The sequence below is a fragment of the Leptodactylus fuscus genome, chromosome 11 (assembly GCF_031893055.1).
Source record: "Leptodactylus fuscus isolate aLepFus1 chromosome 11, aLepFus1.hap2, whole genome shotgun sequence".
In the NCBI taxonomy this organism is placed as follows: Eukaryota; Metazoa; Chordata; class Amphibia; order Anura; family Leptodactylidae; genus Leptodactylus; species Leptodactylus fuscus.
The window spans coordinates 36,603,813-36,629,420 of NC_134275.1; the positions used below are offsets into that span (position 1 = coordinate 36,603,813).

Sequence of the window (25,608 nt, forward strand, 5' to 3'; positions counted from 1 at the left end):
CCTGCTGCAATGTCTTAGCCTTAAAGAGGTTTTTTGGGACCTGTATGTTGATGACCTGTTCTAATCAGTAGGGGACTGGCTCCTCTGACCCACACAGAAACTACCAAGAACAGCTCTGTACATGCTGCAGTGGATGTGCTGGGTATTGCGGCTTAGCACCATTTGAATGGAACTGAGCTGTGATACCATGTCACTTGCCATGGGCACAGGGATTCAATTAGATGATCTTACAGGACTTGGGTGTTGCCATGAGTGGCAGCGCTGCTTTCTTTGCATTGTGTGACCACTTACCAAGGAGTTGGCTATTTTGTGAGCTTCTATGACCAGTGAATAGTCCACAGACGTAGCGGCAGATAAATGACCTTTATTGTCTATGTGGTAGGATTGGTTGTAGTCACATTATGGATACATACATCAGGGTAAGTATATGTCACCAATAGTGCTGATGCCCTGCGGCTAGTCACTGATCCAGCAGAGCTTGTTGTCTGGCAGGAGGTTTCATTGACAGATGGCATCTGAACGCCGATCTCTGCGCTGCCAGATGAGATGTGTGACAGGGCCCGATCTGGCCTCCAATTTGGACCTCTCTCTTACAGATACTTCATTGCTAAATATGTTTGTTTCCATATTTAACCACTTCAGGCCTAGAAGTACTTGGAGCCTTAAAAATGCCCCCACCCAATACTGTAGCTTGCTGGGATGTGACTGATCTCTAGGCTCCATGTACAGCAGCCTGTAATACCGGAGTACAGGGGCCAAGTGGCAGAGTGTAGCCAGACTCGAATTGTGGGTGTGCTGTATGTTACTGCTGCAGGTTGGTGGGGAACCTATGAGGACGGCCCCCAAGACTGCCATAAAGCAATCCTAAAGCGTCTACTCTTCTGATTTGCAATAATGGCTTGTTCATATCTGCGCCCGATCTCCATCTGTCAGGTTTCTGTCTTCTGCAGGCAGAAGACGGAAACCTGACAGTGTCTGGCCGTGAGCGTTTTATTCTCTGCGGCAAAACCAATTTTTTTTAAACTGGACACAAAGTCCTGCATGTCCAACTTTGTGTACGGTTAAAAAAAAGCTGTTTCACCGTAGAGAGCATAAAACGCTCACCGGTGCTCACGGCTGTACACTTTTCAAAGATGCCTGCAGGTTTCTATCTCCTGCCCTGATTCTGGAAACTTGCATAACTGTGAACCTGGCATAACTGATATACCATCTTATAGCAGTTGTATATTAGAGATGAGGTGGCACTAAGTACCGGTGACTCGGTGTTACTGCACTGTCCTGTGACGTCTGTCTCTTCCAGCTCCACCTTCTTGGACATACCCTAGGCTTCTGGCAGGTAATGAGCTCACCAGAGGTATACACCAACCACCTTCATTGTCAGGGAAGCGTCTAATAGCAGGTGGCGCTCTCTGCTTGACCATACATGGAGTGTGGAGAAGGCACTTGTGCAGTACGTTTCTAGTACACTGGTATTCTTAGTGAGAATGGGGCCAATGCACAAGATTCCTCTGGTGTTTCCTGTGTATCTATATTACCCAGCATGCACCAGCTTCTCTCCTGTATTGGTAGGTTATAGTAAATGTACACGTTAAATCATAAATCTACGATTCTGCTCTAACGTGGCCCTGACTTAAAGGGATAACATCCCTGTTCGCTTGCATGGAGTAAGCTCCCTCTAGTGGTTGGCAGCTGTTTTGCTTTATTCATATTCTGTGGCTGCCTGCAGCTTCCACTAGAGGGAGTCATTACTGTAGTCAAGGATAAACTATTTGAAGAAAAAAGTTACTGACTCCAAAATCAACAGATTATTAGTAAATATGTAACATCTAGTTACAATATTCCCATCACTGATATAATCACGTTTCCTGAAATAGATCTTTTTCTGCTGTTTATGAAGAGCTAATAATGTAGAATGTGGTCTGTGGTATGCGCCCTCTAGTGGTGGTGGCAGGCAGCACATCTGTCACCTACTTCACAGGATCATGAATTGACAAACCTCTTTATTTAGTCACCTCGCAGGGCAGAATGAAGTAGCAAACTTTTAGGAGAGTCCCTATTAAAATGTAACTCTTATTGTTTCTTGTTAAAAAACGAAGATCCCTACAAAATTACTAACTATACTGGACACATGTTTTCATGTATAGGAGTTCCTTATAGGGTTAAGAGGTTAAATTGACCGTGGTGTTCAACCCTCACTTAAAACTTGTGAATTCACCACTTTCACTACATTCATGCAAAACCCTATACTTAAATCAGGTAACCCTTTTCATGTCCCGAGCACACTAATACCGTAACACTATGTCGTTTAGACAATATTATAAATGCAACAATTGTGGTGAGTAATGTCCCAGTTGTATTGCTGTTGTTCCTAGTCCTGTCGATCCTAAAGGACCAGGCTGCTACATACTATACCCTCACCCGATATATCCTAAGATACACATGCCTCGACGCGTTTCCCTAACTGTTCATCAGGAGGTACATTGATATAGCGTAATCGCACGATAGATGTGCGGTAAAAACCGTAGTTCACGGGACCATGAGGGTTGGCCCCGTTACTTAAGAGATCTACCGATATCGGGGCCAACCCTCATGGTCCCGTCATAATATATTATGTAATCTTGTCTAAACGACATAGTGTTACGGTATTAGTGTGCTGGGGACATGAAAAGGGTTACCTGATTTAAGTATAGGGTTTTGCATGAATGTAGTGAAAATGGTGAATTCACAAGTTTTAAGTGAGGGTTGAACACCACGGTCAATTTAACCTCTTAACCCTATAAGGAACTCCTATACATGAAAACATATGTCCAGCATAGTTAGTAATTTTGTAGGGATCTTTCGTTTTTTAACAAGAAACAAAAGTTACATTTTAATAGGGACTCTCCTAACAGTTTGTTAATTTATTCCCTATACCCTGTGTATTCTTTCGCAGAATGAAGTAGGCGACAAATTGGCTTTACTATAGAATATGCTTCCTGCAGCAGAAACTAGAGCAGGGGTAGGGACAGGGGTGAACCATGGCTTTCTGCTGCCTGAAGCGGACGTCAGAAAGCCGCCCCCCCCACCCCCGGAGGAGGGGACGAGCGGAGGGGGTGGGGCGGAGCGATCGTCTTTAGCAGGAACGGAGAGGACCTGCTCTCTGCCTGAGCATGAGGGGCGGCCGCTGGAGCAGCGCTGCTCCAGCGACCTCCCCAATCCACCGCTCAGTGACGGTGACCCTAAGCCAGTCCAGGACAGCTTGTCCTGGACTGGCTTAGGTCAGCAAAAATGCCGCCCTCCCCGTGGCCCTGGCATAGCGCCGCCTGAAGCGGTCGCTTCAGGTCGCCTCATGGGAGGTGCGGCACTGGGTAGGGAACCTTCGGCTCCCCAGCTGCTGTGAAACTACAACTCCCATCATGCTCCATTCACGTCCTTGGGAGCTCCAAGAACAGCAGAGCCAGTATGCACGCTGGGAGTTGTAGTTTTGCAACAGCTGGAGAGCCGTACGTTCCCTATCCCTGAACTAGAGGGAGCTTTACTGTATAGGGATATGGAGCTTTTGACTGTTTAGTTAGTATAGACTTATATTGTATGTGCAGATATGAAGTGGATGACCATGTAAGGTTTAGTTCACACCTGTGTTGTGGCACCAGTTTATAACTAAAGTCATAATGTGATGATGGATCCTATCTAATGCTACAGGTTTGTTTTTTTGTTTATTTACTGGTATATATCCATTTGAGGGTAAGTTCACATTGGGTTTTTTGGTCCGGAACCTGAAGTGGAGGCCGCCTCAGTTTCTGGACCAAAATATGGGTAGCTGCGAGTGGATGCGGGTGCATCACAATGGTCTTCGGTCGCGTACTCCGCTCAGGATTAGACCCAAATGAATGGACCGAGGCGGGAGAGAATGTCTTCAGGCCAATGTCACGATGGCGAATCTGCCTGAAAGAATGAGCAGGTCGCTTCTTATTGTTTTGTTCCGGCTCCCAGAAAAAAGAACTGACCGGTTCCCATTGATTTCAATGGCGGATACGACCTCAAAATCCTGACCAAAAAACCCTGTGTGAACTTGCCCTTTAAATAGAGAAAAAATCCTGATGGAACCTTGAATGTGAACAGAGCCTCAGCCATCTGGTGTGCTGACTAGGAGAGTCAATAAGACTGCTTGGGGCATGTTCACATTATTGTTGGAGGTCTGTTTTTTTAAAACAAAAAAAAGACACTCAGTTATTGTCTTTCTGCACATGCTGCAGGCATCTGGCCTCAGTATAGAAGCTTACTATTGTCATACTGAAGACGGAGCAGGATTTGGTTTCATGTAATCAGTAAGGTCATATTCGCACATCAGTCTCATCTAGCAGAATGTAACGTGTACCTCTAATGGTAAAAACATTTTGCATTACTGAATATAAGAAACTTTGTAATATGACTTATTATCTGCACTGAGTTGAGTCTTACCTTGAAGATACAACAGTGAACAAAGCGCTGTCATAGCCAGTGTAGCAGTTGTAGCTAATAGTCTGCCTCCTCCCCCCTCCCCTAATGTAAAACATAACTGAGCCTGGTAGGAAGCAAATATTTCTGTTCACTTGTACTATTCCTTTATATTTGGGGTTCTGATGCAGGGCGCACCCATGTGGTCAGGTTAGTATGGCAGTCAGGCTACTCGCTACAGCGCATTGTTTCAGGCACAGGAAATGCAGCCTGCACAATGATCGTGTGTGAATACAGTCTCTAATCTATATAACAGGCGGCCGACATGGATTCATTGCCAGAACATTTTCCACCACTTTCCAGTCCTATTCTAAATGGTTTAACCTTCTTTCGTCTTCCCACCCTTAAAAGTGAAACCTATACAGCCAAGATATTGGCACAAAATAACAAATATATAAAATGTGAGACAGACCTGGAGGGGGCGCTCCTGGGTACACTGAAAATACAATAACAAGGAACAGATACAAAATAGCTTTAATTTCGGCCTTCAGTTTGTGACTCTGATATTGCTAGTTACAGGAGGGCCAGCAGTCGCCTGGCATCTGTCCAGTTCAATGTGGTGCAACTCAGTCTCTTGTGCAGGAAATCTGATACATGGAGGGGGAGAGCCCTAGAGGCCGAGGATGGTACACAAGGTGGCAGCTGCTCACAGGTTAAAACAAGAAATCTGTCATCCAGTGTCTGTGATAAATAGGAATACGTACACTCACTACATCCGCACGCACACACGTCTCTATACAAAGTATCGCTCTGGAATGTCTGACTACCACTAACACCTCTCACCCTACACAAACCAATACTCATCTGCTCCCTAGCCAGCATGGCTGCTACGTGGCTGGGTAGGTGCTACCCCCACAGTCTCGCAGTAGTTGGAGTCTCATGTTGAAAAAGTGGGTCTGGATCTGTGTTGGCCAGCTCGCTCTGGAGGGGTTGTCCATACAGTAACTGCTTCAGTTCCTCTCCATTTGTGTTCTTGATTTCTGCCGGCTGCGGGTCGGTGGACATTGTGCTTGTAGTGGAAGCATAGTAGGGGCAGCGCTCAGTTTTTCCAGCATTTCACGGGGTAGAACACTTAGTCTTATTTTGCCACGTGCACGGCGGAAGCCATTTTCTGTGCCCAGACAGGTGTAGAGGCCCGCGTCATTTATTTGTACAGAGCGTAGAATGGCGCCTCCTTCCATGGCGTGAAGACGCACCTGGTAAGTAAACAGATTATTACTGAAGTGTTTGGCTCCCATATACAGCCATGTGTAGTTACAGCCAGTTGTTGCTGTATGGTGCCTACAAAATACATGCTAAGAGGCCTTTACATGCAGATTCTCTACCCACCCCTCACGGATTCTTTGCATCATGACTGCCTTGCAAAGCCCCCTAACATGAGTGAGAGGCAGGAATAAGCTGTTGTGGTTCCTTCTTCCCCTGCTTTCTATTAATTTCAATGGGCTTTGGAATCCTACTGAAGATGGGGCTGTTGCTCTTTGACTTGAACTAAAGGATAGAATCTGCTACTGACTGCCATTGGAATGAACAGGAGTAATGTAAACATCACATTATATACATGGGACAGAAGGTAAAAAGAAGACAGCTTGAGTATAATACATCTAGTACCATGAGAGCTTCCTTATACCGTATACACTGCATCAGGTATGGCCTTGTATATAATACAATGGCGACAGCACAAATACTGAGCTGACTGTAGAACAGCTTGTGCTCATAGCTACCAGTCTGTCCTATGTCCCCCTCCTATAGGTGACAGCTGTTGGTACGTACAGACAGATGCAGCAGCCAGTTAATAGTCCGGGTATGCCATCACTGATTTCTGGGAGGTCTGACCTCCGAGACCCTCACCAATCCTGAGAATGAGGGGAATGCAGTGCTGGCGGAAAGCTGCAACCTGTTTAGCTTGAATGGGGCCATGCTGCTGCTGCTGCTGTGGGAAAATTGCCTTTTGACTCCATGGCCAGAGGTATGGCTATGCTGTAAAACAACTGGGGTTAATGCTACACCCCTTTCTCTTCCTCCTCCACAGGGGATGTACAATTACTGTTAGGTCAGTGGGGGTTTGTCCCCTAGGAACCCCAGCAAACACAAAAAAACACTGCCTATTCCCTGTGGATATGCCATAAATGTTGGAACTTTTGTCACATCTCTTCTGAAAAAGCTGCTAGGGCAGGGCCTAGTGGGAGATAACATGGCTATCCGCCGTTCAACTCTACACCAGCTGACAAATGTCCTGGCGATCCTGGCAATGTCATTGGGTTGCTCTACCCCAATCTCACAGGTTACCTGTGTTATTGGGATTGACTGACTATAGTAATCACAGCCCCCATAGCACAGGTATTAAATTACCTGAGAGGGAGCGGGTGGAGCGATGATGCCTCAGATCACATGACCTCACAGGGTACATCATCTGCATCCCCAGGATGAAGTAAATAACCCCTTTAATTTCAGTCTGTTCTGATCCTATGGCGGATCACAGCAACAAAGTTAAAAGGAACCATCGTCATTGGTTTCTTTCCTCAAGCTGCTGCTTAGTCTTGGCGGTCACCTGCAGCAAGAACTTCTGGCAGGAGACATTGGAGATGGGCTAGTGTGAAAGAAAAAAAATTTTTTTTTTCTTCTCCCCACCTTTCCTTGGCAAGTCCAACTTCTCCTGGACAACCACTTTAAAAAAAAACAAGACTGAAGGCGGCCTCCATCCTTACAAGCAGATACAATGTGCTCCTTCTGCCTGCATCATATTAGTGCTCAGTCTGTTGTTCTGATCCTAAGTGATAGAAGGCCAAGGTTCTGTGTTTCTGTATACTAGTAAGCATTAAGCTGGAATCCCCTGGTGTACTGGCTGCTGGCATACAAAAAGATATTGTCAGGGCACAGTGGAAACACATTGTGCTATCTGCAGCAGATTTTCTTTCCTTATTATACCTACAGCGTTTCCACTAGTATAAGGGACATTCTGTGATTTTCAAAGAGTTTTTTCCAGCAACATGGGTCTTGAGTCTAAAAGGCATACACTTCATGAATAAGGCGCTCCTGCACGCCAGATCCCAGGGAAAGCAGACTGCTGTGGTAGCAGATTAATATTTAATAATGTGATAGGTCTGCGGGATCCTGTCATTTGTCCTTTATATAATCTCCTCATCAGCTTGGCACCATGGTCAGGTGACCAGGTCAGAGGGGAGGTTGTCAGATCACGTCCATTATTTATTAGTCATTGATGGCCTCTCCTCCATGACTGCCTACAGAAAGAGTGGCCATCACTAATAGGACCGCCCCCATGACTGTACATACAGAGATAGCTGTCAATCACTGATGAGAAAGTGTTGGGATGATCTGACAGCCCCTGACTATAGGTAGAGATACTCCCTACCTGATGGGACAGTCTCCTTGACATGGCAGATATCTCGATGGATAAATGACAAACTTTAATAAGCTAAGGCCTGCACATCCAGTATTCTACATTAATCAGTGCTTTTCAGTAAAACGTACAAGAAATAATATCAGGTTCTTAGTCTACATATTGCTCAAGGTGTATAATCCCACTAGCACGTTCATCGTACCATAATGTACTGCAGCAGAACATAATAGGAAGCTGGTCCGCTCCAGAATAATATCATCTATGAATCGCCTTCTGCTTAGTTATGCCCTAGAGCTGCACCCGCCATTCTGGCCCCTACCTGTACACACTACTTCCCCCATAGAACTGTACTGTGATGTGTATGAGCTAGTCCCGCACTGACAGCTGATCTCAGCAGGATGACGCCATGAATCTGTTACTAGTATAACAGCCTAACAATGGTGGTTGCTGAGCATCAGCTAAAAGTGCAAATGTAGATAGGAAATAGGATTTTGCCGCTGCAGTTTCTTCCCAGGTGGTTGATCAGGAAGCTATTACTTTAGGGGCTGGCATAATGGCTGCTGTAAGATTTGTTTCCCTTACATCGTACAGCACAATGCGGGGTATTTCTGCCCGTGTGCTGGTAGGACAGGCAGAAGTTTTAATGAACATACAATATGCATGACACAACCCTATAAGAGGTCACTGAGACCTCCCCCCTTTGTGGTTTCTTCTGTCCTGTGATGGTGGGACAGGTGGTGGAGGTCTGTTTGCCCTCCTATACAATTTTTCTTACCTTATGGGCTGTTTTTTCAGTCTCTTGTCTTTTCTTCCTTCTTCTCTTCTTTTCCCTTCTTTTCTTTCTTTCCTAGAAGGAAAAGAGAAATGTGCTTAGGTGGGCAGTGGGACTTGTGGCCCAGCTGCCCTTAATCCTACCTTTTTTCTAGTGTTCTGGTCCGGGGGTCTGGTCCTCTTCACACTGCTTCTGTTTCGGTGGTGGGCTGCCCTTTAGGTGCCAGTATTCGCGTGGATGCCATCAGGTGCGTGGTCTCCTGGCAGTATAATCTCTCCCACTCACTTGCGAGAGGTCTGCTGCGGCGCTTCCCCGAGGGGGAGTGTCTGCAATTCTTTTCAGTTGATCGGAGGCAAGCGCTTGGCTCCCTCTAGACCCAGAATCTTTCTAGTGGGTTCTGGGGAAGCCGAAGTATGGTAGCGAGGCCGACTTTCAGCGGCATTCTTCCGGTAGCGCGAATCGTGCAGCCGCAAAAATAGTTTTTTTAGGCTTGATTTTATTTCTGGGGCCTTAAGCCCCTTGTGTGTTTGGGAGGGGGAGGTGCGATGTGGCTGTTTGCTTATGGCAGTTTTACACAGGTTTTGAAGGGATTCTTTAGTTTGGATGCGGTTTGAATAAAAGCCTGCCTCTTCCTCCTCCCTGTGCCTTACTTGGCCTTTTCAAGGTTGGGCTTGAGCATTTGACAAGTTGTCTGCATTACCAGTGCTGCTGCTGCTACTACTACTAGCACTGTGTCTTGTCAGCGTTTCATTAAGGTACTTCTTCAAGGTCTTTAATATTCAGCCACGCATTTGCTAAAAACTGGGTTTTCCATAGGTGTTGTCGTCTACTTCAGGCGCTGATGGCGATTTTAGGAGGATAAATCGAGCTTTAAGCGTAAGCATTTGTCTTATGCAGATTGCAACATGCCGCTTCCTGATGTGAGCCCGTCTGAGGTTCTATCATTTTTGACAGTTTCCTCCATTATTTGATCCCTCAGCTGTTCCCTCTTAAATCTGTAGGTTATGAGTGGTCCTGTTGCCGTTTGTGTCATGGGCGTCCCCAGTGGGGAGCCCTCTACTCTGAAGTGTCCAGAGATGATCCGCTGTCCTCCCTGAGTTCCATCTTTCTGGCAGCCGACTAATTAGTTGAGGCATCCCAGCAACAGGTTAGGCTGGCTGCAAAATCCAACGCCTCGAAGTTTGCCTTGTGTTCTCTTCCCTTTGAACCACGGAAGGGGTTTGGTAGAGGCCTTGATGATTTGATGGAAGGGCTGACAGAAAGGGTAAAGATTTACCAGAGTCCTTTAGGGCTAGATGTAGACCTTCTGCTCGGGGTCATGGCTATCAGACCCAGTCTAGATCCCAATGTTAAAGGCACCTTAGATTCCATTCCAGAGGTTTTGGGTGTAGATTCCCAAAGAAGAAAACAGAAAAAAATGCCCAGTTTTTGACAGGCGGTTGCTTCCTGTGACCGATTTTCTTGTTGGGGAAGTCGCCTCTCCCATTTTCTTTGTTTGGAAGAAAAACAAACATTCAAGATCCTTGAGTCTTGCAGGTGGTGGAGAGGGTATATGACATTGAATTCTGCCATCTTCCTCGGGATCGCTTTACTGTGACCCGTACCATTCTGGACTACATAAAAAAGGAGGCCCTGGAAAGGATTACCCTTCTGAAACAAGATATGGAGGTTTATTCTTCAGTCTTCCTGGTGCCAAAACCATCAGGGGACTGGAGGATGATTATAGACCTAAGATACCTAAACCAGTTCATAAAGGAAAAGTATTATTTCAAACTGAATCCATAAAGTCTGTAACATCCTTTCTCCAACAAGGCGAGGTCCTCGTCATCTTGGATTTAAAGGATGCCTATTTGCATGTGGTTATTTACCGGCCTCACAGAAAGTTTCTCAGGATTGCTGTAATAATTTCCGGTCACAGGGAGTATTCTTAGTTTACCGCTCTTCTATTCGGCATTTCTTCAATCCCCACACACTTTCGCCAAGGTGGTGGCTACAGTCACTGCCGCCCTCAGGTTACAAGGCCTGGTTGTCGTTCCCTATCTTGACAAATGGCTTATAAAAGCTCAGTCAGTATCAGATCTTCTCCAGCACCTTCAGTTAGCCATCTCCTTACTTCAACATCTGGGACGGCTGATAAATTGGGAGAAGTCAGAGGTAGTGCCTACCCAGAAGAAGTTTCTAGGATTCCTCCTAGATTCAGACCGAATGCAGATCTCCTTAACCCTTCCAAGAAAGGAAGGATAATGGTAGCCACTCGATATCTGTTCAAGACCCGCTGGGTATCTATCAGGACTGCAATGAGAGTCCTGGGCCTAATGTCATCCTCGGCCATGGCGGTCCCATGGGCTTTATAGCATATACAACTTCCAGTCCGAGATTCTGAGGTCTTGGAATCGGTCTCTCTCCCGGTAGGGTCATGTACCGTGTTTCCTCGAAAATAAGACAGTGTCTTATATTAAACTGTCATCCTAAATATAGGACCTGTCTTATTTTCAGGAGACGTCTCATGACAACCAGCACTTCCTTAGTGGAGTGCCGGCATGACTGCCGGTTGTAGGTAGTGTGTGTATGTGTGGGGGGAGGTATGCTACTTATTTTCCCCATCTTCGTAGCAGCGCTGGTGCTGCTGTTCATCCCAGCACCGGAAGTGATGGGCGGGGCTTAGTGAGGCTTCCAGTGGTTACGCCGGAGAGCCTCACTTCATTGGCATTGCAGCCGGCTGGATGCTGTGCACTGTGTTCCGTGTGCACAGGAAAGCCGGCTGCTGCCTCTGCCTCTTGGATGAGCTGGGAGAGTGAACAGCGGATTCCACAGCAGAGGCAGCCTGATTTTTTTTGGCACGCCTTATTTTCGGGGGTGCCTTATATTAGGCAATGCTACGGAAAAAAAAAAACATGCCTTACTTTCGGGTAGTGACCTACTTTCGGGAAAACATATGAACAAACAAGGAGGAACCAGTTCCCTATCTCTCCTCAAAGAGGTGAACTTGATTTTCTTGTGGGCAGAAAAGAACCTGTCCCACCTATCCACAGTTCACATCAAGGGCTCTCTGAACATAGTAGCGAATCAGTCGAATGGTCCCTCAATCCAGAGGTTTTTCCAACAGATCACCCTTAAGTGGGGTCTCCCAGAAGTGGACCTCATGGCAATCAGACTCAACGCCAAGGTGGAGATGTTCTGCTCACTTTACCAGGAGGACAATACCTTGACAGTGGATGCCCTGTCCATTCCTTGGAGGTTCAGACTGGCATACATCTTCCCTCCTCTTTCCATGATACCAAGGGTATTGATGAAAGTCAGACAAGACCAATTCTCTGTGATAGCCATTATTCCATTCTGGCCAAAGAGGTCTTGGTTTGCCCAGCTCATGTGTCAAAGGACTTATTGGAGGCTTCCCACAACCCAGAATCTGGTTTCTCAAGGAGCTCAGAAGTGCTAAGATCTGAGGAAGCTCAACCTTTCTTTCAGGGCGGTTTGGATAAGGGCTTTTCTCTGACCACTCTTAAAGTGCAGGTTGCTGCTTTGTCCGCCTGTTTGGAGAGATGTTTGTCTCAACTCTCCCTAGTGAGTAATTTTCTTAAAGGGGCCGTGAGACTTAGACCGATGTGTTCTACCCAGGTTCCACTGTGGGATCTGGCCTCTGTCCTTTCTGCTCTTTGTGGTTTGAGCCATTGGAGGAGGTGGATCTAAGCTTTTTCCCTTTGACCCATTGCAGGAGGTGGATCTGAAATTTTTGACGTTTAAGACCACTTTTCCCTTGGAAATCACCTCTGCTAAGAGGGTGAGTGCGCTTCAGGCCTTTTCTTCTGAAGAGCCCTATATATCTTCGAGGACAGAGTTCAACTCAGATTTCTTCTGGGGTTTAATCCCAAGGTACCATCTTCCACTAACATCAACCAGTTGGTTTCCTTGCTGGTTTTCTTTCCATCTCCTTCCTCTGTGGAGGAAGAGAAGCTCCATTCTTTAGATATGTTAAGGTGCCTTCACACTTATATAGCCCGTGCTCCTTCAGGAGATCGGAAAACCTCCTTATTAATATGTATGGTAGGCTCAGGGGTCTGAAAGCCTCGAAGCCTACCATTTCTAGATGGGTCAAGGAGGCCATCAGAATCTCCTTTTCAGCTCAGGGTTTACCACCCCCTGAATTTCTAAAAGCCCATTCCACCAGGGCTGTATCTACGTCCTGGACTGAGATGCGGGCTCTGTCTCTGGTCTTCTCACCTCATGTTTGTAAAACAATACAGGTTAAACTCTCGTAGATCAGAGGCAACTGCCTTTGGGTGTTCCGTATTGGATTCAGTAAGGCGAGGAAACCCTCCCTAAGGCAATTACTTACTACATCCCCGCATTGTGCTGCTGGTAGGACGTAAGCACAAGCTTCCCTCACTAAGAATTTTCTGTGATTTACTTTTGTACTAACACAAGGGGGGGAGGTCTCTGTGCCCCCTTATAGGGTTGCGTCATGCATATTTTATGTTAATTAGAAATTCTGCCTGTCCTACCAGCACACGGGGCAGAAATACCTTGCACTGTGCTGCTGTTAGGACTAAGAGAAAACAGATTATCATCATAATCAACGATTAACACATCTATCCTCAGCAGCAGAGATACTGGAGCTGAGCACTGATGTTCTTACCTCCTTTCGATGCTGGGTCCCGTCTCTCTGCAGTAACCACGTGATGCTCTCAAGGGGGGAGTTTGTATCACACTGAAGAAATACTGTTCCTCCTTCGACCCCTATCTGCAATTTCTCTGACACCCCTCGATCCACTGGAAATCAAAAATAATAGACAGATTCCATGAAGTGATTTAGAAAATATGAAGGCAAAGAAATTTTGGGGACAAATCTTCATGTTAACACAGAGAACGTACCTTGCATGTTATAGCCTCTGCACTGGCGCATAGGGTCACCGTGCTTAACATCCTGTCGCCGATTCCGCCTGTGAATAACAAGGGGATCGTTATGTCATCATTACAGTTTTTATAATGTAATCAGTGGCCAACACCAGCCTGTTCTATGGATAAGTTTCAGATGTGCCATTCTATATAGCACTGCAATAACTTTACATCACAGGCACCTGAAAGAGAGATTCTCATCATTTAGGATATCACTACAACACTTCAGCAGAATTGTAGGTCCCTGTCCAGCAGGTGGCGCTGTGTGAAATAGTCTTGTCATATCAGCCACACGAGGCTGCGGCTCCTGTCTGGTGTTGGAGAAACAGCCACACACAACCCTCATAGAAGTGAATAAAAGTTACAGAACTGGCATAGCACAGGCATTTTTAATTGAATGGGATAACTCATCTATTGGAGATCAGGAGGCTGTCTGGGCCCCCTGCTAATCAGCTATTTAAAGTGGCCGAATGAAAAATGCACTTGGGGGACAGCATACGCCTTTAAATTTTTGGGCCCTGAAACAGTTGAATCTGGTTGTCTCTGTAACTTCATCCACCTCAAAATGGTGGAGATAAGAAGAACCCTGAAATTATTGCTGCTGCCCCTTCATTGAGTGAAAGTCACAGCAGTCAGACCCCACCCCACCTCCATGATCAGTGAGTGATGGTGTATCCTTGTGGTAGCCTATCATTTACCATCACAGAAATTCCCCATTCAAACATCAGACAAGTGTATTGCTAAGCTTACCTCACGGGTGATGGGGTGTAACGTGCACAAGCATTTGCACTCCCGTCCCAGGCACAATAAGGGTCCCTGGAGAGACAGCAGTCTGCACACGTCTTCCCATAGACCGCACAACGATGGAGAGAGAGCTGCGTCACCCCCACATCTGAAGAGACGTACAACTGATGCTGCAATGAAGAAAAAACAGCAAATGGCACTTGTGTTCATGTTATTTTCCTAGTTCCACATTATTGGTGATACAGCCTGGCTAGTCACTATTACTGCTAAGCTGATCATGGTATGGCCATGTGGCAGGTTGTGTGTCAGAAATGAACTTCTTGCAAGTAAGAGAAAAGTGCCTAACTTGATACAGGACAGTAAGTTGCTTACCCTCTTAGAAGAGATTTTGATGTTTTTAATAGTGGATGGTACCTGTGCATGGCAAAGAGAGAATGAATTAGCTTAATGTACATAGTAAACAGATCCTTAAAGAGACCTTGTCTATGATCACATACTACTAAACATGTCTTATGCATGTGACAGTAAGCAAGGGCTGAATAAAGACCAATCCTGCTGAGCAGAGAAAGCACAGATCAGCCACCACACACGGACAGGGCTGTATGTGCCCCATACGTTTCTATTAGTAGAGAGATACAGGGGAGCTACCTATGGCGGCTCATATATAGAACTGTGGGAGGTGAGCTCATGGTATAACATTTTAAAGGGGTTGGCCACTTTCAGACCAATATTGACAAACAAATGTACAATAAAAAGATATACAATTTTCCAATATACTTTCTGTATCAGTTCCTCTCGGTTTTCTAGATTTCGACTTGCTGTCATTCATTCTGTTATTTCTAGAGGATAACACTCTGACCATGGTCATGTGATTTACGGTCCATGGTCATGTGATGAGCACACAGGTGTACAACTGATTACCAGACAGATGTCTGATTACTGTGATGTGACTATAACGAGCAGCACCTGTGCTGATCACATGACCATGGACCGTAAATCACATGACCATGGTCAGAGTTTTATCCTCTAGAAGTAACAGAATGAATAACAGTGAGCAGAGATCTAGAAAACCTGAGGAATTGATACAGAAAGTATATTGGAAAATTGTATATCTTTTTATTGTACATTTGTTTGTCAATATTGGTCTGAAAGTGGCCAACCCCTTCAAGGGGGGCTGGTAGGAATCCTGCTGATGAAAGTATGGGTGATCCTGATGTTATTGCTGCTGGGTGGCGAGTGGCAATCCTGTTTTGCTTTTAGAGGAGAGAGCCTTGGTTTGTTAGCCCTCCTGGGCACATAGCAGACATATCTGAATGACTGGGGAAGTGGTAAGAAGCATACCGTCCATCAATCACTCCTCATCCTGCCTCAAGATGATTTGGTTAAGATGTCCAGAATGATCACACAAGGTAAAAATAAAAGCTACAGTAAGATCTATGAGCAGGAAGTGGCCTGCTTGCTGACAGTCTCTAAGTAGGAGCAGATGCTTCGTTCTAGATGTCATTTAAAACATAATAGCAATATAACAATGTTTCACACACTGAGTGTTGTCCTGTTTTCTAGAGACAACCCATGATACCCAATATTTTGGGTCTTACTTTGAAAACTTCCACTTCTTCTAGTGTGATCCCTTCAGTCTCCTCAGGCCCTTTTGGCAGAATCATCACCTTCTGCACTGTACCACGATCTGAAGAGATAGGAGCGAAATGATTAACTGCACCGCTCCATTACACCACCTGGAAGACGGTTACAAAGGGATAGGGTTCACTTACCTGTGCCCAAAAACAGCACTGTGTATTCCCCATCAGCAGCAGGCACAGTGTCCACAGCAATACTAGTATATGTGTATGAGGCATCAGAGAGCAGGAGAAGGGGCCTCCGGTTCACAGGGTACACTGAGGTATACATGAGGGGGTGTGTGCGTACAAATCTCAGCACATCTTCCCCAAAAAGCTTACTGGAGTGGATGCCGGTAACAGAAAATCCACCTGCACACTGCAAAATACATCACAATGAAATACAATAGAGACACGTGAGCACAGAAAACAAACAAACAACAGTAAAGAGGACCCAATAATAAACATAGCCCAGAATTATTAGGGTGACACAAGAGAACACAGGGAGAGCTGCTTTCCCATAGAGGTAAAGAAAAAGGTGGATTGATTTTCAAGTACCCCCTTTGCATTCATTTCTATGGTGAAAATGGCCAGTGTAAATTAGGCTTTGAGGGTACTGGGAACATGCTACAAAAGAAGATGGGAATAGCTCTTACAGTCTGTCATCAGCCCTGCCCGAGGATAGATAGGTTACAGTCCCCAGCATATCACCCCAGCCCCACAGACAGATAGCTTAGGGTCACCTGAATGAAATAGTATTTTCCCTTGTGAATTGCTGCCTCTGTTGCAGAGATATCATGCTTTTTAATATGCAAATGAGCTCTTTGGAGCAATAAGTGTGTTGACCGTTACCTCCTTGGATTAATGATGATGGCCTCATTGCTCCAAATACTCATCTGCATAGTAACAAAAACATCAATATCTTGCAGCAATTCACAAGGGGAAAACATTGTTTGATTCAGGAAACCCTGAGCTATGTGCAGGGCTGGGTTCTGGTGACCCTAACCCATCTATTGGCTGGATGATGTGCTGGGCTCTGGTGACACTAACCTATCTATCTGCGGGGCTGGGGTGATGGGATCTGTGAGTTCACATCTAAGAATGAAGTGACTTCATCTCTGATTTAGTGATGTGTCCACTTGTACGTTTCCCTGCTGCACTCCTGGACACTTAGCTGTGGCACCGCTACTAAGGTAAAACTAAGCAATTGGCACAGTATTAAATTACAGCCAGAACGCCCCTGTTCTCAGAGACCACATACACTACTGCTCACGAAGTGCCAAAAAAATCTTCACTTTATAAGGTGGGAATACCCCTTTTAAGCTTAGGTGGGAGATCAGCACTACAGGTGACGCATCATCAGCCATAGTTTTCTAGGTTGTGAATACTGTGCCCTAAGCCTCAGGGGGTTCAGACCAGTGTGGGCCATCACAGATGCCATAGTTCTACTAGTCTGGTTGTGGAGTTTGTATCTTAAGTAAATCTCCACTTTTTAACATCACATTCTATGGCAACAACATATATCTTTATATTGGTTAGAGCTTTAGTCTTCTTACACAGAGCTCTAAATGTTTGCTGTACAGTTATACAAAAACCTGTCCACCACTAGAGGGAGCCAAGGAGCTTACTGTCACATACATTAAACTCCATATGCAGAAAGCGCCCTACGTTCTCATAGTGGTGCACGCAGGTATCTGGCTATTTTTTCCATATACCTCTGTCCATAAGGAGGGATTTGGAACTTTATATAATAATAATAATAAAAAAAAAAAAAAAAAAAAAAAAAACACCTCTGACCACTAGAAACATACAGCATAAAACTGTGGTCCTTCTCTCAGATAACAAAATCAGAGGACATTTACTGTAGGCTGCAAGTAACAGCTAGACCTATAGTAACACATTGTCTAAAGATACTCAACCCTGTTTTCTTGAATGTTACAGTTACGGGGTATAAGCCCTAGTCCCCTCATGTATTCCTAATACACTCAGTGCCCAAAAGACATGGGAAGGTACCGGATGTGCTGTTAATAGCGGGTCGCCCCTCAGCAAGCCCTGATAACTGCAGCAAGACGACGAGCCATGGACTCCACGAGGTGTTGGAAGTTCTGGAGGGATATTGATCCACGTAGTCTGCACTGCAGCCCACAATTGGTCCTGTGTAGTTGGCGCTGGGTCCATGAAGCGGACATTGGTATCCACAACATCCCATAAATGCTCTATGGGATTGAGGTCAGGCGAGCGAGCAGGTCAATCGAGGGTTGTGAGGTCACTGGTGTGTTCATTAAGCCAGTCCCATGCCACCAACGAGCGATGACATGTTGCATTGTCCTGTTGGTACACAGAATCCCCATCAGGGAACTCCAACACCAGACTTATGGTTTGCTATAAGTTGCACGTTTCAAGCACCAGTCATTGATCCCTGCACCCAGACAATGGGGCCCAATTATGACCATGTGAACACGGCCCAGACCATGACAGATCCACCTCCCACCTAGACACGTCCCTGTTGGCATGCAGGATCTATGGCTTCATGGGGCATATGCCACACTTTCACACGCCCATCGGCTCCATACCACTGTTCCATGGTCCAATGACGATGGACGCGGGCCCATGCCAGTCCTCGAGCTCTGTGTTGTGGCGTCAGAAAAGTGACACGGGTCGGGTGCCGACTGTTGAAGCCTATGCGGTGCAGTTCTCGGCATACAGTCCTGGTGGAAATGAGGTCATGGCACCCCACATTCAAATCAGCGGCGATTTCACCCACAATAGACTGTCGAGAGCCCCGTACGACTCTGAGGATGTGATGTCCATTCATTGAACACTCGTGGTCGACCGATACGCCGGTTTACGTGGCTGCCAACGTTGTCTCTGCAATATTGCAGGTCCACCCACTGTTGACCTCGGAAACCCAAATTCCTGAGTAATCTCCAGAATGCTATGCCCCATGCATCGATTATCATTCCACGTTCAAAGTCACTTAACTCACGATGTGCTGGCATGTTCACGAGACACCTGTCTGTATCAGACTGCTCAGATATCCTGGCGACACTAGCGCCATAGGCCGCACACATTGCGTCACACTGTTTGAGCGTCATATCCAACACAACCGGCACAGGGACATGCCTTCCCGTGACTTTTGGCCACTAAGTGAAGTTCACCTACAGTCAGTGACAAGCTTTAGAGAGACAGGAGATAAGGACTGTGGACACTGTGATCCCCAAGTCATGAGAAGAGGGTCCCTGAGTCTTTTGTGTGAATGCAGCAGTAGTGTGCATGTGTGGCCACTACTAGATTTACTTCAGTGCAAAGAACTCCATCAATCCCACAGAAGCAAATGGAGCAGTGCTCACACATGTACACTACTGCTTAATTCACACAAAGTATTAGAGGAAGCCTATGCTCGTGATTACTAGGTCCAACTACTGGAAACCCCGATCAGATTTCTAAGCTATGGATAGATTAAAAAAAACAAACAAAAAAAACCCCTTTATCCTCAATATCCCAGTAACACCCTGTTAACTCTTTGATCACATATTATCACATCATTGTGTCACTTTGGCTCTCATATTGACATAACATATCTCACCGCTCCAGGCCGGGGATAGGGTGTTTTCCCTGTATATGCAGTCATCTGGTACCCATGTCCCTCCTTGTGTGCGAATGGCCCATTAAACACTGCACGGACGTCAGCAAGAGAGAACACACAGACGGCAGAGCCCCGGAACACGGAACTAAGAGACACGCACAGAGACAGATACATTAGGAAACACACGGCAGGGTGACTAGTCACACACTGGGGTTACAAGACGGCCGTGTACTATGCCAACAAGGACAGATTATACACCAGTACAGGCCTAGTGCAAACTGGTCTTCATGCAGGGCAGAACAATATAAGACATACAGTATAAATGGGGAATAAACACACAGAGGAAAGAAGAGACAGAGCAACATGAAAGATGGCTATGCTCACCCTAATGTGGTGAACACCCCATAAATCAGGGGATTCTGCTTGTCCTGAGTTTGCTGGATGAAAATATCACCTATAGCAAGATATAAGGAGAGATAGAAATAGACAGATGAAATATCAGCGGGTTTTGGATTCTTGCACATAATCTGTCAATACTTATATACGAGTGTATGAATGATCTGTGAAAAATGGTCACAGAAAGGATACGTCCTATTTTTTGAGATATCATTCACGTGAATAATCCCATAGGCTTTATTTGTACTGAAACCTAATACCCATCAATATTTGGTGTAACCTTTGCCCTTTGGAGGAGGAGTTTGGGATGACATGAGAAGACAGAAGGATTGGAGTAAGCCTACATCCACCAAAGGTCTGTGCTTAGTTCTCCAAGATGGTGGGAACAGCCTTCCTGCTGAGTTCCTTCAAAAACTGTCTGCAAGTACCGAGAAGATTTGATGGAAGGAAAAGGGCAAAGGTCACACCATATATTGATAGTATTTAAATTTTTCTTTTTTCATGTTGTTAAGTGTCAAAAAATAATCCATTAACCCTTCTATTTCTGAAAGCAATCTTACTGTGAAGAATTTGTTCTGCACCTGCCTAAAACTTTTGCTCAGTCTTGTATATCTCCTGCTACAGATGTTACATGCATATGGCTAAAAACTAAAAGAAGCAGCCAAGAACAAAACTGCACATTGGTCAGCAGACGTGCTAGACTATATTTCGGTAATCCCCCCTCCTCTTTACTAAGGAGCCGGCCTTCAGTAATCCACGCTGCACCACTAACAGAGCACGTCCATTGACACACATTAGAAAGCTGTTCCAAGTCTGTGGTGATTCAAGTGTCGTCATGGGGAGTTCATTACTATTTCATGGAGTAACATTTGTAAAAGATGAAATAAGCCCCTGCTCCCCTCCCCCTTCCCGCTGTATAAATGTCAGCTAGGTTAAGCACAGCGTACTCAGTGGGGTCTGACAAAAAGACTGGAAAATAATAGATCTTAGAAATACTTTCCAATGAGATCACCATCTGAACAGAGATGTAACGTGGCTAATGATAACCACGAGACCTCAGACTGGTAACATTTGGCGCTTCAGATCACGACCATTATGTAGCATCTTTGTTTAGCTGTTCTCGTCACTCATTTGTCTCTCCACAGCTCCGAGCCCTTAGGCCTAATTCACACCAGCGTCTTTCCATCACTGAGCAGCCAATTAAAGAGCAGAAGTGATGGAGCTAGCAAAATAGCAAGGAGGAGGTAAACTGAGTACAAATCTGTATTTTGTCTGTCTCGGCGGCTTAATTGGCGGCTGTGATGGGAGAAAGTTCTGTGAATAGAGCACAACACGTATACGGCAAAGCGCTAATGAAGAATATCTGTATCTGTGACCACACAGCAATGTCACCTCGGCTGTACATGGAACAGATGGGAAGTGCTCGTAGGAGTAACCTGCTGTCAGTGTGTACAGTAACCTACCTTACCACCACAGTAATGACATTTCTCAAGTCAGTGTAAATTCTACTTCTCATGGTTTTGAGATATTTAACAGATTATATTGAGGAGTAACTGAAATTCTCTCCTTTAAAATTTTTTAACCCCTTAAAGATAAGTCTATATTACACCATTTTTCTGCACTGTTGCCGTGCAGCGTGGAGTCCTAGGTTGGAATCTGACTAAGGACAATATCTGCAAAGAGTTGATATGTTCTCCTGTTTGCTGGTTCCCTCCTATATGGGACAGTGCTTGAAAAGAATCAATAAATAAAATAAAATAGCATTATTGTCTGTCAGTGTAGAACTGAGAGGCACACTACTGTATAAGCCTACACCACAGACATGGCCTAATAAGCACCAAGGCCATTAGCTCCTATAATAAAGCTCCGTCCCCTACAATTGGTCTGCAGGGTGATGACAAGTGACAAAAGTCAACAGTAACTGAGTCCTCTAAAGAGTTAACCACATCCTGTACGTCCATCCATTCACTCACTGCCACTGTCTGTACTTGCATTCGGGTGTAGAGAGGGTGAGCCATAGGGGTTACGGTACCACTATCTTAAACTAGTGGATGCCTTTTCATGTTCTAATAGAAAGTGCCATTTCAATTAAACAGTGGAACAGTGCTAAGCTGTCAAAGGGGTTGTCCAGGCTCCCCCTCATGATAAAGTCTAGCCAACGGTAGATGGAGAAAGATTGTGGTAATGGACATATATCAACAGTAACACTATGAGAATAGGATCTTCTATAATATTATGACCAATGGATCCCTACACCATAGTTCTCTTATCCACCTGCAGTGCAGGCAACAGTATCAAAGCTCCATGTAATTTGCTGTGGCCTCTAGGGGTAATGTCTCACATTAGGGAGAGAAGACACATGCCCTGCTAAGAATTTTGGGTAAGGAATATGCAAATAAGAATTAATTGGTGGAAAAGAAGAACTTGCTCCTAGTCTCTCCCTTTAGAAGGTAGCTACCTCTAGATTAATATCTGGTTTTCAAATAAACCTAAGGGCATATTCTGGGAATCTAACCTCTGGTAATGCACTGGAGATACACAGTACTATATATGTACGTTATACTATTCCTGCCTGCTAGTGTGGGGTAACAGAAGAGAATATAACTTACGTAGCTGATCAAATGATGTCTCCACTCCATCTGGGCCAATAACTGAGCAGACAAGTCTTGCCTTGAGGAAGGATGTCCATTTTCCGACCAGTGAACGCATTCCTCCTTCATCATTCTGCAATAAGTGATACGGTCATTGATCTGCAGTATGTAGCATACACCAACACAAACTAAAGATCTTTATCTTTAGTCCTCACCAAGCAAATCCGTGCAATCCTTGACACCATAGCCGGGCCGCTCTCCCCCTCTAGACTCCTTTCTCGGAATAAGATATAGAGTTTGTCGTCCTCTTTGAAGCTGCTCTCAGACACCACCAGTGATCCCACAAATACGGGGTCTGTAAAAGAAGAATAGGATTGTGTATAAGGGAAAGTTCAGACAATGCAAGTATAACTTGGCAGATATAACAGAATACACTATTGTATGTGGCACTTGCACAGATTTCCTTTTTAACATCTGGATTCATATCCTTCTATACAGATCCACGTGGTGGTATCTCCTTGAGGCAATACCATTCTCTAAAAACAGCAATACCAACACCCCCCTCACATTTGTAACCACAGCTCTTGGGTTAAGTCTGTAATACTGACATATTACCATTCAGCCAGCGAGAGTCGTACTGCTCTGTTCGGATTGGAAGTTTGTGACCCATTGTGCGGAAAATGGCAGAGTCTGTCCCCATATAGTCCACTTGCACCCCAGCATACAGGACCCCATCTGTAGTATAAAATAATATATAAGTTATACCAACTGTTGTGTAAACTTAGAGAGCTGCAGAAAAAGTGCAAACCCTCACCAATAATGGTGGCCATGTTTTCTTGCTTAGGATCATAGGGGCACCTCCCTTTTCCAGATTCATGAGAACCAGAAATGATACGGAATACATAGTCCTAGGACAGAGAAGAACAGTCATTTCTGTAGACATTAGAGTCAACATGGACAAGATGGAAGCAGACCAGAGACACAGTGTTTCATCTTTCATGAAATCCCTCAATAATTGGTAGTTGTATAAAGAAACCTGACACAAAGTACAGAATCTTTCCATTACATTACATTGCAGTAACCATTGTTTATCACTAGATGGTGCTGCAATTCTTATACTGAAAGCAAAGCCTGAAACTTCTGAAAGTAGCAAAGCAAATAAAACAGGTATAAGAGTAAGACTCTGTTTACATTGGTATTCAGATTGTGTTCATTTCATCCCTGACAGACAGAACTGTGTAGTCTGGTGTACGATTCTGCACAATAAAGGAGTCCCATATAAGTCAGTGGGTACCATATTAAATCCATCCTTCAAGAAAAACATGATGCTAGTCTGGACACAGTCTAAAGTGCAGTTATTGTGAGGCAGCCACTAGGATCCAGTAAAATTGCTTCAAAACTACTCAGTCTGAAGGCATCGATTGTATGTATGGAGCTAGCAGACGGGTGACATCACCTTCCTCCAACAGAGAAGTCACCTTAGTGAACTTTAGTCCCATTTCTCACCTCTGACCTCCATCCCCGATAGATAAGGGTGCACTGAGGCTGATAAGCTCCAGTCCCACAGGCGTAGAGATGTGTTCGGTTCAGTGGCTGAATGACACGGAGGTAATTGGCGCACTCATCCTATGGGATATATATGGTAAGAGAGGTAAGAAGAGGACAGAATACAAAGTAATAAAAAAAAAACAATGACTAAAGATATAAAATTACTGGTGCAGATTTTCTAATCCTCTACAAAATGTAGATATAAACCTAGATAAGATTCAGAAGATGCAGCACATTTAACACAGTGAGCACGCCGCGGTATGTCTGAGCATCTTGCTAGACGTTCTATACCAGGGGTCCTCAAACTTTTTAAACAGTGGGCCGGAGGCAGAGCAGGTCGCACAGACATCGGGAGCGGTGCCCTCCAATAGGTAAAGTGAAGTGCGCTCCATGGCCTGGCCCGAGCTCCCCAGGAGCTTCATTATAAATGCACGCCTGCCTGCGTTGTCGGCGGGGCCAGACAGAAGTGCTTGGCGGGCCGCATGTGGCCCTCGGGCCACAGTTCTATACTTTTCCTTAGATCATGGTTTGGGTGTGTTTATTTTTAAAGCAATTTTTCCACCAAATTTGTTGGGCTATGTCAAGTCAGGTGTAAAATGTGTTTAAAACATATAAATAAATAAGGGCAAGTTGTGTACGTCATTATTTGACACAAGTGGCAACTTTAGCTAAATAAACCCCTTCCATTGCATTTGGCCAATTTTTACTGATCAATAGTGAAGTAAAGGGCCAGAGAGTCAGCGGGAGAGGTTGGATCACTGCCCCAAAATGTCCCACAGTGATGTAGTAAACTATCCATCAAGTTGCAGAGAGATGCATTACTTTTATATTCCATGATCTTGTGCTCTACATTTATATTGCTCCTCGCTGCACAGTATCACTTCTCAGATGCCCTGGACATGTTTTTTCCATGAGATATATTGCAGCAAGACTCATCGGACTTACACTGAGAGCCTATTTGGACTTTAATAGATCTTTAAAGTGGATACAACTGGCCTCCTAAATAACATAAACCTAAACATCAGAAAGAATTACACATAGTAATGTGAGGCAGCAGTGTGCGTGTGCAATGGGCACTTGTGTACAACATGCATTATAAATAAGGGCAGACTAGTATACTCACTGCACGTCCTCTCCCAGCCATGAGACATTCCTTCTGCCGACTTGGGGCAGCGGGCCAATGAATCTGACAGTGAGGAAAGAGAACAGTCACTAGTGATCTGACAGATATGCACCCCATAAGAACTATTGCCCCCCATAAATAAGACTCTGTACTGTAGTCATACAGAAGTCAGTCAGTTCATTTCTAGTATACAGACATCACACCTACATGTCTTAATCTAGTCATCTGACAACTGATGTTAACTTTGGACATTGTGTGGCTAGACCATTAAAACAATGCAAGCTGATACTCTGATGAAAATGTATATGGGTAATAATGGGCATGTAAGAGCAGCCAGATGTGGTCACTCTCCAACCACATTCATTGTGCCCCAGGATCAGTGTATCTCATCCAGAAGATGTGACAATCTGCAGACTAACCTTGTGAGTGGTTTACACACTGTAATACAGTAACACAATACATCACAGAAAATCAGTAACTCCCTTAGTTTATTATAGAGACA

General features: G+C 45.0%; 1 protein-coding gene across 1 annotated transcript; it reads right to left on the reverse strand.

Annotated features, from left to right (window-relative positions):
* Positions 1-4,924: 4,924 nt before the first annotated feature.
* Positions 4,925-25,191, reverse strand: LOC142184647 (semaphorin-3F-like). The gene is made up of 15 exons (XM_075259670.1): positions 25,107-25,191; positions 23,942-24,061; positions 23,250-23,343; positions 23,051-23,170; positions 22,651-22,790; positions 22,454-22,568; positions 19,833-19,902; positions 19,449-19,593; positions 16,019-16,241; positions 15,845-15,933; positions 14,619-14,660; positions 14,253-14,416; positions 13,479-13,546; positions 13,243-13,376; positions 4,925-5,672 (listed from the first exon to the last, which is right to left on the reverse strand). Exons 1-15 carry the CDS (start codon positions 25,125-25,127, stop codon positions 5,427-5,429), a joined length of 1,791 nt encoding a protein of 596 aa, XP_075115771.1. The 5' UTR covers positions 25,128-25,191; the 3' UTR covers positions 4,925-5,426.
* Positions 25,192-25,608: the final 417 nt, after the last annotated feature.

Coding starts and splice junctions, on each gene's coding strand:
- LOC142184647 (XM_075259670.1), bottom strand. CDS start 25,127: ATGGCTGGGAGAGGACGTGCA. Junction 22,791..23,050: donor CGACTCTCGCTGGCTGAATG/GTAATATGTCAG, acceptor CTTCTTTTACAG/ACCCCGTATTTGTGGGATCA. Junction 14,417..14,618: donor TCAAAATCTCTTCTAAGAGG/GTAAGCAACTTA, acceptor TCTTCATTGCAG/CATCAGTTGTACGTCTCTTC.